The sequence below is a fragment of the Quercus suber genome, unplaced genomic scaffold, assembly GCF_002906115.3.
Source record: "Quercus suber isolate HL8 unplaced genomic scaffold, Cork oak 2.0 scaffold_256, whole genome shotgun sequence".
Lineage (NCBI taxonomy): Eukaryota > Viridiplantae > Streptophyta > Magnoliopsida > Fagales > Fagaceae > Quercus > Quercus suber.
In genome coordinates this window covers 50267-64369 of record NW_027069712.1, presented here as the reverse complement: position 1 = coordinate 64369, position 14103 = coordinate 50267, and the positions used below count along the sequence as shown (strand labels likewise).

Below are 14103 nucleotides of genomic sequence, written 5' to 3'. Positions count from 1 at the left end.
TGCTAAGAAGGGAAGATTTGAAAAAAAGAAAAAGATGAACCTTCCATGGGTTACTTGACAATCTTATGGTTTATTTCATTCTAAATTTGCCACTAACATTGTTTTCTAGAAAGGTTTCATGTTTTTTATAAGTAAAAATGAGTTTCATTTTGTTGTTGTTGATAATCTTAAAAAAAGGAGTTTCATGTTTGTATGTATTTGTCTTCTTTATTTGGTTATTGATCATTCTCAACATTTCAAGTGGTTAAATTGCTATTACTTTATAATTAATGTTGTATATAAAACTTTGAGGTTGAAATTGATTTTGTGTAATGGCTTATTTGCAAGAGTATAGTCTACCTTCCAGAATATTGGGTGCCAAAAATTAATAGGACTGATTGTAATAATAATGTGGTTGACTAACATAATGCATGACAAGGGGTAAGTCATCTAATTCCTATTATGACTTCAAAATTCTACGAGAACTTAGTGGTTGAATGCATCTTTAAGCTTTTAATTCCTTTGAGGGGTGATTATTTTTACGTGAGTAATGATTATTATACCTGTGGGGGGAGAAAAACCCAGCCCAGCTTATTCGGCCCAAGGCCCTAAAAGAGGAACATTCTTCATCCGAGGAGATGAAGCCTTCAGTCGGAAGCCCACGCCAATGGGGGATGCCTGGAGACGAACACGTATACCATCCGAGGAGATGCTCATACGTCCGAGCAGTCATGAGTCCTCGGATCCGAAGAGGTTTGATCAAACGCGAGTATGGGAGGTTCAAGTGATCTATTTGACAAGTGTAAGGAGGGAGAGGAACCTCGAACACACATGAAGATAACAGCAACAGGGGACTACTCTAATGTTTTTTTTTTTTTATATATATATTATTTAAAATTTGTTGTAAAAATATTGTTGACGCTTTATTTCAAATATATTAACTTTATATATACAGTGTATTTATAAAAGGAAACCCGGTAAGTATGAATTTTTATTTTTTTATTTTTAATGTGATTTAATTTTTTTTATTTGATTAATGGAATTTGTTATAATATTGAACATTAACACGTTTTGGAATGAATATTTAAGGTAGTAGTATTTTTTTAAATAAGTACTTAACATAGGAGCAGTTAACTAGTAAAACCTCTTATTTTTAATAATTCAAATGATGATAAAGAGTAATTATCATGAATTAGATATCTTATATTACTACTAGTTTTCATTTACAGTATGTTTGGATCGATTAAAAATAAGGAGAATGAAAAAAATAGAGAAGAAAACTGATGAAAAAATTGTTTGGGTGAGTTGAAAACACAAAGGAAAGAAAATGGTGAGGCCTAGTATCTTCCATCTGAGTCTACCAAAATACATCTCTCTGAATTAGAGAGAAAACCAAATAGAAAATGAGAGAAAAAAAATCCAAATGACTTTTTTACCCTTTTTCCCTGTTATCTTTCCCTTGGTAAAGTTGTGTTTTTCTTTTGGATGCCAAGAACTTTCTTTCTTCTTAACACAAGTGCAGATATGAAAAGAGAGTTCGAGCATTGGGAAGCTGCTGTGCAGTACTGCTAATGGCGAATTAGTGAGATTAGTGAATAATGGAATAGAAAAAGAATAAATTGCTCAAAGACAAAATAAATAGGCCAAAAAAAAAAAACATGAATTTCTAAAACGTGGAGTATTTATTTCAATAAACCTCTGTATCTTATATATTTTTTCTTGCATTAGTTTTAACATTGTCAATAATATTGATTCGGATAGTTGTAGAATCACTCTGAATCATCCCAAAATAAACAAGAAAATCCCTATTGGAGAAATCACTAACAGATCAGTAGTAGGATTATCACAATAGTTCATGTTGTTTGAACTCAAAACCAGCATTAACATCAAACGTATTCAGGTCATGCAGTAGCCTCTGCTGGTTTGAAATGCAGTTGTAAATGGGGTAAACAAACAATTGATATGAAATTGCTATCACCGAACAAAGGCCATGCCTAAAACAGTTACAAATTTCACAAATACAACGCCTACCCAATTACTAGAACATGTAATTGAAAAAGACTTTCTTGCTATTGTGAAAATTACTAAAACTCCATGATGATTTAGTTACAACTGATACTGATTTGTTGTTTTTGTTCTTATTTTGTTGGTAGATTGATTGAAGTGACACGTGGTGGGTGCAAAAATTAATATTACATTTAGTCTTTTTAAGAGTTAAATGAATTGTCTATATACTAAAGTTAGAATTAATTTCTAATTAACCTTGCATATACTTTCTCATAATGTTTCTCAGATCCTCTTGAAGAAATCAGTGAGTCAATATTGCTAAGAAGGGAAGATTTGAAAAAAAGAAAAAGATGAACCTTCCATGGGTTACTTGACAATCTTATGGTTTATTTCATTCTAAATTTGCCACTAACATTGTTTCCTAGAAAGGTTTCATGTTTTTTATAAGTAAAAATGAGTTTCATTTTGTTGTTGTTGATAATCTTAAAAAAAGGAGTTTCATGTTTGTATGTATTTGTCTTCTTTATTTGGTTATTGATCATTCTCAACATTTCAAGTGGTTAAATTGCTATTACTTTATAATTAATGTTGTATATAAAACTTTGAGGTTGAAATTGATTTTGTGTACGTAATGGCTTATTTGCAAGAGTATAGTCTACCTTCCAGAATATTGGGTGCCAAAAATTAATAGGACTGATTGTAATAATAATGTGGTTGACTAACATATTGCATGACAAGGGGTAAGTCATCTAATTCCTATTATGACTTCAAAATTCTACGAGAACTTAGTGGTTGAATGCATCTTTAAGGTTTTAATTCCTTTGAGGGGTGATTATTTTTACGTGAGTAATGATTATTATACCATTATGCAAAATTTTCCCATGCATCACTAGATTCGGCGACTATTCCTAGAAAATTGAGATCAAATCACAACACATGAGAAAATCAATGATATATTAAAGTCAATGCATATTCAAAATCCAAATTAGCTTATAAATATAGTCTAATTTTGTGTCAAGTGACCTATTTATAATACTCAGTAAAAAAGCTAAGATTGCCTTCATTATTACTATTATTTAATATTTTTGTGTAGAAGCATAGGTTACAAGCTAGTTAGTATAGTGTGTATTGTGTAGCAACATAAGAGTAACCTTACTTAAATTGAGAAGGTCCAAAATTCATCAAAACAAAGAGCTTGTAATGCATTACCACAAAAGGAAAAAAAAAAAAAAAATTTAAGACTCTTAGATTCATTTAGCAAAAAAATTTCAATCTTTTGCAATTTTTTCAAAGTGAATTTAAAGGTGGGAAAAGAAGGGGGGGGGGTGTTCTTTGAACGTGAAAATAGGTTTAAGAACTTTTCTATAGTTTAATGTTCATACTTTATAAATCCAGACCTTTTCTTGTAGATAATTTGATAGTTATAACAATGGGGGATGAGATATTTGAACCCTAGATATATTCTTTGGAAACATCAAGATGTTCTAATTAAATTACAAGGCTCTTGCCTTAAAAATACACAAATTTAAAGAGCTAAACACTCAAATGCTAAAGAGTTGTCAATTGAAATTCTAACATAAAGCAAAAATCTACTATTAAAGCTTTACAATTGAAACTCTACTTACTAATGCCAAAAGGAACATAGGGGCTCCTTAAAAGCTGAAAATAGTTTTGGCTAATGAAGCAGAATATTTAAATGTTAGTACTAAAGTTCTTAAGTGCGCTATTCCATTTTTTTTAAAAATAAAGATAATGTATTGCCATAACTGTCCATTCTTTTCTTTTCTTTTTCTTTTTTTCTTTTAAGATACTCAATGACCACTAATTTTTAAGAGAGCGAGAGCGAGAACAAAATAATAAGAAAAAAAAATTATTATTATTATTGAATTAATTAGGTTCAAGTACTAATATAAAAAACATTTTTTGACAATTTGATAGTTACAACTTACAATAGGAAAGGAAAAATTAAACTTTAGCTGTCTTTATAGAAAAAAGCAAGAGGTGCCATTTAAGCTAAAAAAACTCTTTACATCTTGTTATGCCATCTTTTGTCATTTTCTCTCATCTAAAAAGCTTTTATTCAATTTGGTTACCAGTTGTGCAAAATAGTTTCAAAACACTTTACAATCGACGTTTGCTATTCCCTCTAAACACTAAAATTATACTTTTATTAAAATAATCGTAAAAGGTAACAATTAAAATTGTACTTCCCATGTCATTACCAAAAGGACATAAACAAAACCAAACAAGGATATGATATCATTATTGCAACTCTAGTTGTAGGAGTTTAAAAATAGGAATATGATTTGATAATAGTTTACTACATGAAACAAAGATGAATAAGTACATAGTTTTTAATCAATCTGATTAGATGGATAAAAGTGGCAGGACGTCTGATGATGAAGCTGAACCTGACTCTAAGCAATAGGCATGAACTTGCTGAAATTGAAACGTCATTTTGTGGCCCCATTTCTTCATTTCTAACATATTCAAGTTCTTCAAAATTTGGTTGAGCAAGAGAAACTTTTTGAACTCCCTCTAATTCCACCATGATCTCCATCATTGTAGGTTGTTTCTTTCCATTCAGGTGCACACATCTTTTTGCAAGGTTAGCAATTGCTATGACTTCATCTTTATTACAAACCTTACTTACTTGAGTGTCAAGTATATCAAAGAGTTGGTTCTCTTTTAATGAATGAACAAAATATGTAGATAGATTCCGACCTTCTTGTGATCTTGTTGAAGAAACTGGTTTTTCTCTTGTCAAAAGCTCAATGAGGACTACTCCAAAACTATAAATATCACTCTTTTCTATAAATTGGCTTGTTTGAAAGTATTCTGGATCCAAATACCCAAAAGTGTCATATACTAGTGTGGTTACATGAGTTTGGTCAATGGTCACTGATCTTGAAGTGCCAAAGTCTGCTACTTTTGCTCTATATTTCTCATCAAGGAGTATGTTTGAAGATTTCCCTTGCCAAAGTTGTGTTTTCCTTTTGGATGCCGAGAACTTTCCTTCTTCTTAACACAGCTGCAGATATGAAGAGAGAATTCGAGCATATGGGAAGCTGCTGCGCAGTACTGCTAATGGCGAATTAGTGAGATTAGTGAATAGTGGAATAGAAAAAGAATAAATTGCTCAAAGACAAAATAAATAGGCCAAAAAAATAAAACATGAATTGCTAAAACGTGGAGGCCATGCAAGACTCCACGTATCAGAAATTCATTACAAAACTTATGACACAAAACTTATGAGAGCAGAATATCCTTTGTATTCTGTGGATAGATGACTTGATTCGAAAATTTACATTCGCTTAATTCTAATATAGAATGTCCTTTTTTGGCTTATTGTATCCATTTCAATAAACCTTTGTATCTTATTTATTTTTTCTTGCCTTAGTTTTAACATTGTCAATAGTATTGATTTGGATAGTTGTAGAATCACTCTGAATCATCCCTCACCAAACAAGAAAATCCCAATGGAAGAAATCACTAACAGATCAGTAATAGGATTATCACATTCATGTTGTTTGAACCTAAAACCAGCATTAACATCAAACATATTCAGGTCATGCAGCAGACTCTACTGGTTTGAAATGCTATTGTAAATGGGGTAAAACAAATAGTTGATATGAAATTGCTAGCACCGAACAAAGGCCATGCCTGAAACAGTTACAAATTTCACAAATACAATGCCTACCCAATTACTAGAACATGTAATTGAAATAAACTTTCTTGCTATTGTGAAAATTACTAAAACTCCATGATGATTTAGTTACAACTGATACTAATTTGTTGTTTTTGTTCTTATTATGTTGGTAGATTGATTGAAGTGACACGTGGTAGGTGCAAAATTTAATATTAAATTTAGTCTTTTAAGAGTTAAATGAATTGTCTATACATTAAAATTAGAATTAATTTCTAATTAACCTTGCATATACTTTCTCATAATGTTTCTCAGATCCACTTGAAGAAATCAGTGAATCAATATTGCTAAGAAGGGAAGATTTGAAAAAAAGAAAAACATGAATCTTCCATGGTGACAAGTCTTATGGTTTATTTCATTCCAAATTTGCCACTAACATTGTTTCCTAGAAAGGTTTCATGTTTTTCATAAGTAAAAAGGAGTTTCATTTTGTTGTTGTTGATAATCTTTAAAAAAGAAAAAAAAGAAAAAAAAAAGGAGTTTCATATTTGTATGTATTTGTCTTCTTTATTTGGTTATTGATCATAACAACGTCATAGAAATTTCTGTAAGGTCTAAGGTGGTCCATTCTCATCACAACACATGAGAAAATCGATGATATATTAAAGTCAATGCATATTCAAAATCCAAATTAGCTTATAAATATAGTCAAATTTTGTGTCAAGTGACCTATTTATATTACTCAGTAAGAAAGCTTATAAGATTGCCTTCATTATTACTATTATTCAATATTTTTGTGTAGAAAGCACAGGTTACAAGCTAGTTAGTATAGTGTGTAGCGTGTAGCAACATAAGAGTAACCTTACTAAACTTGAGAAGGTCCAAAATTCATCAAAACAAAGAGCTTGTAATGCATTACCACCAAAAAAAAAAGAGACTCTTAGATTCATTTAGCAAAAAATTTCAACCTTTGCAATTTTTTCAAAGAGACTTAAAGGTGGGAAAAAGAGGAGGGGGGGGGGGGTGTTCTTTGAACGTGAAAATAGGTTTAAGAACTTTTGGTTATTTTAAGACAATTAAACTCTATAATTTAACTTTCATACTTTATAAATCCAAGCCTCTTTTGTAGATAATTTGATAGTTAAAATAATGGGGATGAGATATTTGAACCATAGATATTTTCTTTGGAAACATCAAGATGTTTTAATTAAATTACAAGGCTCTTGCCTTAAAAATACACAAATTTAAAGAGCTATACGCTCAAATGCTAAAGAGTTGACAATTGAAATTCTAACATAAAGCAAAAATCTACTAATAATTAAAGCTTAACAATTGAAACTCTACTTACTACACCAATGCCAAAAGGAACATAGGGGTTCCTTAAAAGCTAAAAATAGTTTTGGCTAATGAAGTACGATGTTTAAATGTTAGTACTAAAGTTCTTAAGTGTGCTATTCCATTTTTTTTTTAATAAAAATAATTTATTGGCATAACTGTCCTTTTTTTTTTCTTTTAAGATACTCAATGACCACTAATTTTTAAGAGAGAGAGCGAGAGCAAAATAATAACAATAAATTATTATTATTATTGAATTAATTAGGTTCAAGTACTAATATATAAAACATTTTTTTTTTGACAATTTGATAGTTGCAACTTGCAATAGGAAGGGGGAATTTAACCTTAGCTGTCTTTATAGAAAAAACTAGGAGGTGCCATTTGAGCTAAAAAACTCTTTACATCTTGTTATGCCATCTTTTGTCATTTCTCGCATCTAAAAAGCTTTTTATCAGTTTGGTTACCAGCTGTGCAAAATAGTTTCAGAACACTTTGAAGTTTGCTAAACCCTCTAAACACTAAAGTTATACTATTAAAATTATCGTAAAAGATAACAATTAAAATTATACTTCCCATATCATTATTGCAACTCTAGTAGTAGGAGTTTAAAAAAAGGAATATGATTTGATAATAGTTTACAACATGAAACAAATATGAATAAGTACATAGTTTTTAATCAAACCGATTAGATGGATAAAAGTGGCAGGACATTCGATGATGAAGTTGATCCTGATTCTAAGCATGAACTTGCTGAAATTGAAACGTCATTCGGTGGCCCCATTTCTTCATTTCTAACTTATTCAAGTTCTTCAAAATTTGGTTAAGCAGGAGAAACTTTTTGAACTCCCTCTAATTCCATCATGATCTCCATCATTGTAGGTCGTTTCTTTCCATTCAAGTGCACACATCTTTTTGCAAGGTTAGCGATTGCTATGACTTCATCTTTATTACAAACCTTATTTACTTGAGTATCAAGTATATCAAAGAGGCAGTTCTCTTTTAATGAATGAACAAAATATGCAGATAGATTCCGACCTTCTTGTGATCTCGTCAAAGAAACTGGTTTTTCTCCTGTTAAAAGCTCAATAAGGACCACTCCAAAACTATAAACATCACTCTTTTCTGTAAATTGGCTTGTTTGAAAGTATTCTGGATCCAAATACCCAAAAGTGCCATATACTAGTGTGGTTACATGAGTTTGGTCAATGGTCACCGATCTTGAAGTACCAAAGTCTGCTACTTTTGCTCTATATTTCTCATCAAGGAGTATGTTTGCAGATTTTATGTCTCGATGGTAAATGGGTAGTGAAGCTGCTGAGTGTAAGTATGATAGAGCTCCCGCGATTTCTGTGGCAATTCTTAAGCGCATGTCCCATGTTAGCAATGGAAAATCTTCATTTTCTTCGTGGAGATACTGAAAAAGTGTGCCGTTGGGAATGAATTCATAAACTAACAAAGGAACTTCTGTCTCTAGACAACACCCGAGTAGTTTAACCACGTTTCTATGATTGATTTGTGAAAGAATGATAATCTCATTAATGAATTGTTCAAGATTTCCCTCATCCACTGTGTTGCACTTTTTAATTGCCACAATTCTTCCATCAATTAACATTCCTTTATAAACTGTACCTTGTCCACCCTTACCAAGTATTCTATTTTCATTAAAACAATCAGTTGCATTTTTCAACTCTTTTGAATTGAATAATTTTGCCTTTTGAACATTGTTTTCATTTGAAGATAACTGTTGTTGTAATAACAAACCACCATTCCTTTTGAAGAATTTTTGCTTGAGCTTGATTTTGTTTCTTTTCTTTATCACTTTGTATAACCACCAAATAATAAGGACTAGAAACAATAGCCCTAAGCTTGGACAAATAACTGCATACATCAGACAAATAAAATAGAAATATCACATCAACCTAATTTTTATTTTTATTTTTAAGGTTAGAAACATCGGCCTAAATTTAGGCCATATAAAAATATGAATAAGTGTAAATAGATTTGAACATAATTACGATGATTTGAAAACATCTTTCCTACTAAAAGTTGCCAACTTTATTTTTTTTTTTTTTTTTAAATGGCACAGTAAGGGACTTGTGAGATTGGGATATTTTATCGATTATCTAACTTTTCAACATGTCCCTAGGTCAGTCCTGCCTTAAATTGATGAATTCTTATAAAATTAATTTCTAAAAAAAAATTATTTGTATACTAGTGCTCATCACTAAAATCAACCTTTACTATTTCTTAGGACCAACCAAAATCCTTCACTCATTTATCATTTATACTTTCTTCCAATATTTAATACCTCCCATCTTCTCCTTAATCTTTATCTTCTCCTTAATCTTTTCTTAACATGACTCTTTTTTAATAGAGTTATGTTAATGGGTGTTATTAGAGTAATTGTTAATTAACTAATTTAAAAAAGTTTTAATACTATTTTTATGAAAAATAGAAAAAGCTATTAAAACATTCATTTTTTTTTTTAAATTTTCCCATAAAAACTTCCCTAAAACATTTCCCTAAAAAGTATCCTTAGGGCATCTGCTAATTTTTCCTTTCTTGATACACTCTTTAAGATTCATCTCTTTCCCAAATTGCCACTAATATGCTATGTTTTCTGATACATGTTTTTTTTTTATAACCCGATTTCTGATACATGTTGACTATTATCAAAACAATAAGTGAAATTCTTGACCCCTTTCTCGTGAACAAGAACAATGAGTGAAAAAGATGAGGTTGTCAAGGATCAATTGAGGTGCAGTGTACAGCTTGAAATGAGGAATTGTACGGCTTTAAAGAGAAAATTTATTTTTTCTAGATATATTTGTAATTTCGTGGAAAAATATAGAAGAGTGATGAGTAATGCAATTCAATTAATGTTTTGTTTGTTTTGATGGAAAACATTGTGCAAAGATAGTTTTTTCAATTTTTTAATGTTTGGTAGCATTAGAATAAATGAGTCAAATGAAAATTATTTTTAGTCAACATAATAAGTATGACTTATTTTAAGAGATTTTTTTCCACTAATTTTTTTTTTTTTTTGGAAAACAACTCTGTCTCATAATAAACTAAATAAAGAAAGTTATGAGATTGTTTTTATCCACTAATTTTTTTTTTTTTTTGGAAAACAACTCTGTCTCATAATAAACTAAATAAAGAAAGTTATGAGATTGTTTTTCAACTCATATAAGTTTGCTACCAAACTTAAAAAAATAATATAATTTTATGAGGAATATTTTATGAAAAAATGACTCATATTTTCTAAAAAAGTCATTGCTAAAACAAACTGGGTGTAATAGTTTAAAACTATCAAGTTATAGGAGGTATGCTTATATCTTTTAGTGATAGATTGCCAAGAGAACAGAAATTTAAAGCTAATTGACTTTTTACGTGCTTCATTTTCTACACGTGTATTTAATTTAGTAAACTAAAGGTGTATGAAATATAGTTTTTTTTTTAATTATTTTTTATTCCGTGAATTATCTCAGAAAGTGGAATCAAGTCATTTCCTGTCTGTCATGATCTTTTGAGTTAAGAAAAACCAATAAACTAAAAGTACAAATCAGTTGTACCGTCCATTTTAAATGTCATGAATCTTGTGCCATAGGCTATAGCACATTTTACATAGAGTAATTATTAGTAAATTATATTAACAAAATTTTAATATCATTTTTATGAGAAATATAAAAAGTTGACAATAAAATTAATTGCTTTATCATTTTTTCATAAAATATATTTCTAAAAATAGTTACTAAACCAATACATTTAAAGTATCCATTAACATTTTCCAAATTTAACGAGAATATGAACATACCTATCATGGCTAGCTTCAGTAGAGATTTTCGCTTGATCACTACAAGAAAAAAGACACAATACAACAAGTATTATTGCAACGACAAAAATAATGGAGGTAATACTACCCACCCCTTAGCACACCCTTTTTTTTTCCTTACCTAGATCTATCTTTCTCTCTTTCTCCCTCTTTAGTCTCAATTATCAATGGGTTAGGCAACAGGCTAGTGTGGTTTCTATTCTTGTTGTTCTTCAAATGGGGAGGGACGAGTCGTTTGCTATTTTAATTTCTGATTTTTTAATTAATGTTTTTAAAATTAATAAATAAATAATATAATTAAAAATAAATATTAAATTAAGGGCAGGTTAATGGCAAGAATAAATGGAATGTTAACAGTGGACTAAATTAAGGATGATTGAAGCTTAGAGGACTGAAATGACAAAATGCAAACTTAGAAGATTAAAATGAAAAGTGGTGAAATTTAGAAGCTGTGTTTTGCATTTTGGCCTCAATATAATTACTCTTTAGTAATCATTCCAATAAAATACCAAGCATTATTTCTCAAAAGCAAAGTTACAGTAATATACAAAAAATAGCTGTTAGGCTTTTTTTATGGTCCATGAGTTAGGCAAGCTATTATGTGGGGGTAAAATGGATGACTATTAAAAAAAGGATAAAATATTATTTTGTCCATAAATTTTACCAAAAATTTATTTTTTATTTATAAACTTTAAAAAATTCTTTTTTCATCTGTGTATTTTTTAAATAATTTTTTCAATAGTTTAGGGATGAAAAAAGAAATATTTTTTTAAAGTTTGAAGACAAAAACAAATTATTTTCAATAATTTAAGAATAAAAAAAGATGAGTTTTTTAATAGTTTAAAGACGAAAAATGAACTTTCTAAAATTAAAATTTAAGAATGAAAGACAAACTTTTTATAAAGGTTAAGAATTAAAATAGTATTTTACAAAAATAAATAAATATAAAGGTTAAGAAACAAAATAGTATTTTTTTTATAAAAAAAATAAAGAAATATAAAATTGGTTTTACTTACCCTGACATCCCCCGGGAAGATAAGGATTTCCATGGTATCCGGGAGCACAGACGCAAGCAAAGCTGTCGAAGTCCTCGGCCTCGTCTAAGAAGGAACACCTGACATCGCGTCGTTTCTTGAGGGATTCAAACATGGTCCGTGAGTTATTGATCTGCTTTGATATTGACCATTCCAGCACTATGGGAACGGTTTCCCAGTATTGCACAGAAGATGGATCTGGTTTGTTTGACTCTAACCAGTTTTGGTCCACTAGGAAAGCATACTTGCACGTTTCTTCCTCTCTTGCATTAGTTGCTTAGCAGCATTTGAAACCGGAGCATCTAGTTCTTTCGGCATTCTTGCTTTTATTGCAATGCGATTTGCATCCAAAAACCACAGGACCAAGTCCGGTTATTGTTGCAAAGTTGTCGCAGCCAACAGAAATGAATGTGTTATAAAGGAAGGAGAAGTTAAAGGGACTTCCTGAAATGTTCAAAGCTGCATCACTTCCCGAGCTCCTACAATTGTTCGAATATATGATTGGCATTTGGACCTGAACCGTAGGATCTATAGAAGAGTAACGTTTACTAATATTGATTTGCCGCACCTCCTTGTCAATATTAGTTAAGAAGGCTTTAGCAGAGCTGCCAGTTCCATTGCAACGAACTTCGAACAACTTGTCCATGTAGCAATCAGGTCCGATTCCAAACGGGTATGGAATTTCAAGATTTCCACAACTACTATTATAACAATTGGGTTTTGCTATAGGTGGTGCTGCTGCTTCTGCTTCTGCTAATTCATATGTCAGCAGAACTAAAATGGTAATTCGCATTACAAATTGCACAGCCATTTTTATTTTTGGGTGTCTTAGAGTTCAACAAATTAAACATACCCATGTATTTATGTAGACTCACAGGAAAAATATAGGTAGGTTGAGATATTTCTCCGCACCTTCCGTCTTTGTTCCTTCGTTTACCTGGACTACATAAAAAGGACAGAACCAATGCATTTTAACCACATAATAACATTCCAACTTGCACGCCGAAATTGCTGTCAATGGAATTTTTTGAAGTGTTGAATAATCAGCCAGGAATTTTCTTAAGTGTTGAATAATCAGCCATGAAACAAAACCATATTATTCAACTTCATGTAAGCTTCAAGGATAAAAATCCCTTTTAATATGTATTTTTCAACTAATTTTTACCTTTATTTAGTATACTTTCAGTAAAAAGTTTTTATTTTCAGCTACGTAAACCATTCCCAAACAGACACTGAATATAAGATTTAAAAAAAATATTCATTAAACTCCATACCACAAAAATATAAATTGACCAAAGCTGCACATCCCAAAATCAAAGCAGTATATCCCAATTTCAGAGAAAATTAAGCACGAGCCAGAACTTCAAATTCCTCATATAACATAGCTATGTGTCCCAGTTTTCTAAATTGGATAGATAGTAGTAGTGTAAGAACACAAAGAGAAAGAAAGAGAGAGATGTTGGGTGCATTGCACCACGTGAGTCCAGCCCACATTTTGGCTTTAGCTCATTAAGGATCTGTTTGGTTGGAGGAGTGGAAAAGTGGAAGGATAGAAAATTAGTAAGAGGATGGAAAAGTGGAAGATAGAAAAGATTTAGTTTTCCCTCGTGTGTGTTTGGTTAGAGGGGTGGAAAAGAGGGAGAGTGGAAATCTCTTTTGTTTGGTTGAAAGAAAAGTGAGAGGATAGAAAATGTAATTTATATAAATTAACTATTATACCCTTGTTACATAATATGTAAGAAATAAATTTATTTATACTTATTAAATAATATAAAATTTATTACATCATACATATAAATTTATATTATTATTTTTATTATTATAATGTAAAAATTACAACAGTGTACATATAAATTTAACTAGGCAAAAGATTTTTATAACCAGGGTATTCTTATATTCACTGTTCAACTAGTGAATATAACGTGGGCAACAAATAAGCTAAGCAATTTAACTAGGCAAAACTTATAAATCAAAACTTGCACTAATAATTTAATTGGGCAAATCAACTTGCACTGATTTATATAAATAAAAACTTGTACTAATAATTTAACTGGGCAAATCAATTTGCACTAAAACTTGTATAAATCAAAACTTGTAGCAATAATTTAACTGGGCAATTGGGCAATAAAAACATGGTCAACAAATTTACACTCATTAAATAAAATGAATAAAGTGAGGGGTAGGTGAGATGAATAAGCTAAGCAATTTAACTAGGAAAAACTTATAAATCAAAACTCGCACTAATAATTTAATTGGGCAACTGGGCA

General features: G+C 30.4%; 1 protein-coding gene across 1 annotated transcript; it reads right to left on the bottom strand.

Annotated features, from left to right (window-relative positions):
* Window positions 1-7518: 7518 nt before the first annotated feature.
* Window positions 7519-12734, bottom strand: LOC112009392 (wall-associated receptor kinase-like 22). The gene is given in 3 exon segments (XM_065781077.1): window positions 7519-8845; window positions 10785-10823; window positions 11819-12734. Coding segments are annotated over 3 exon segments (1926 nt in total). The 5' UTR covers window positions 12648-12734; the 3' UTR covers window positions 7519-7787.
* Window positions 12735-14103: the final 1369 nt, after the last annotated feature.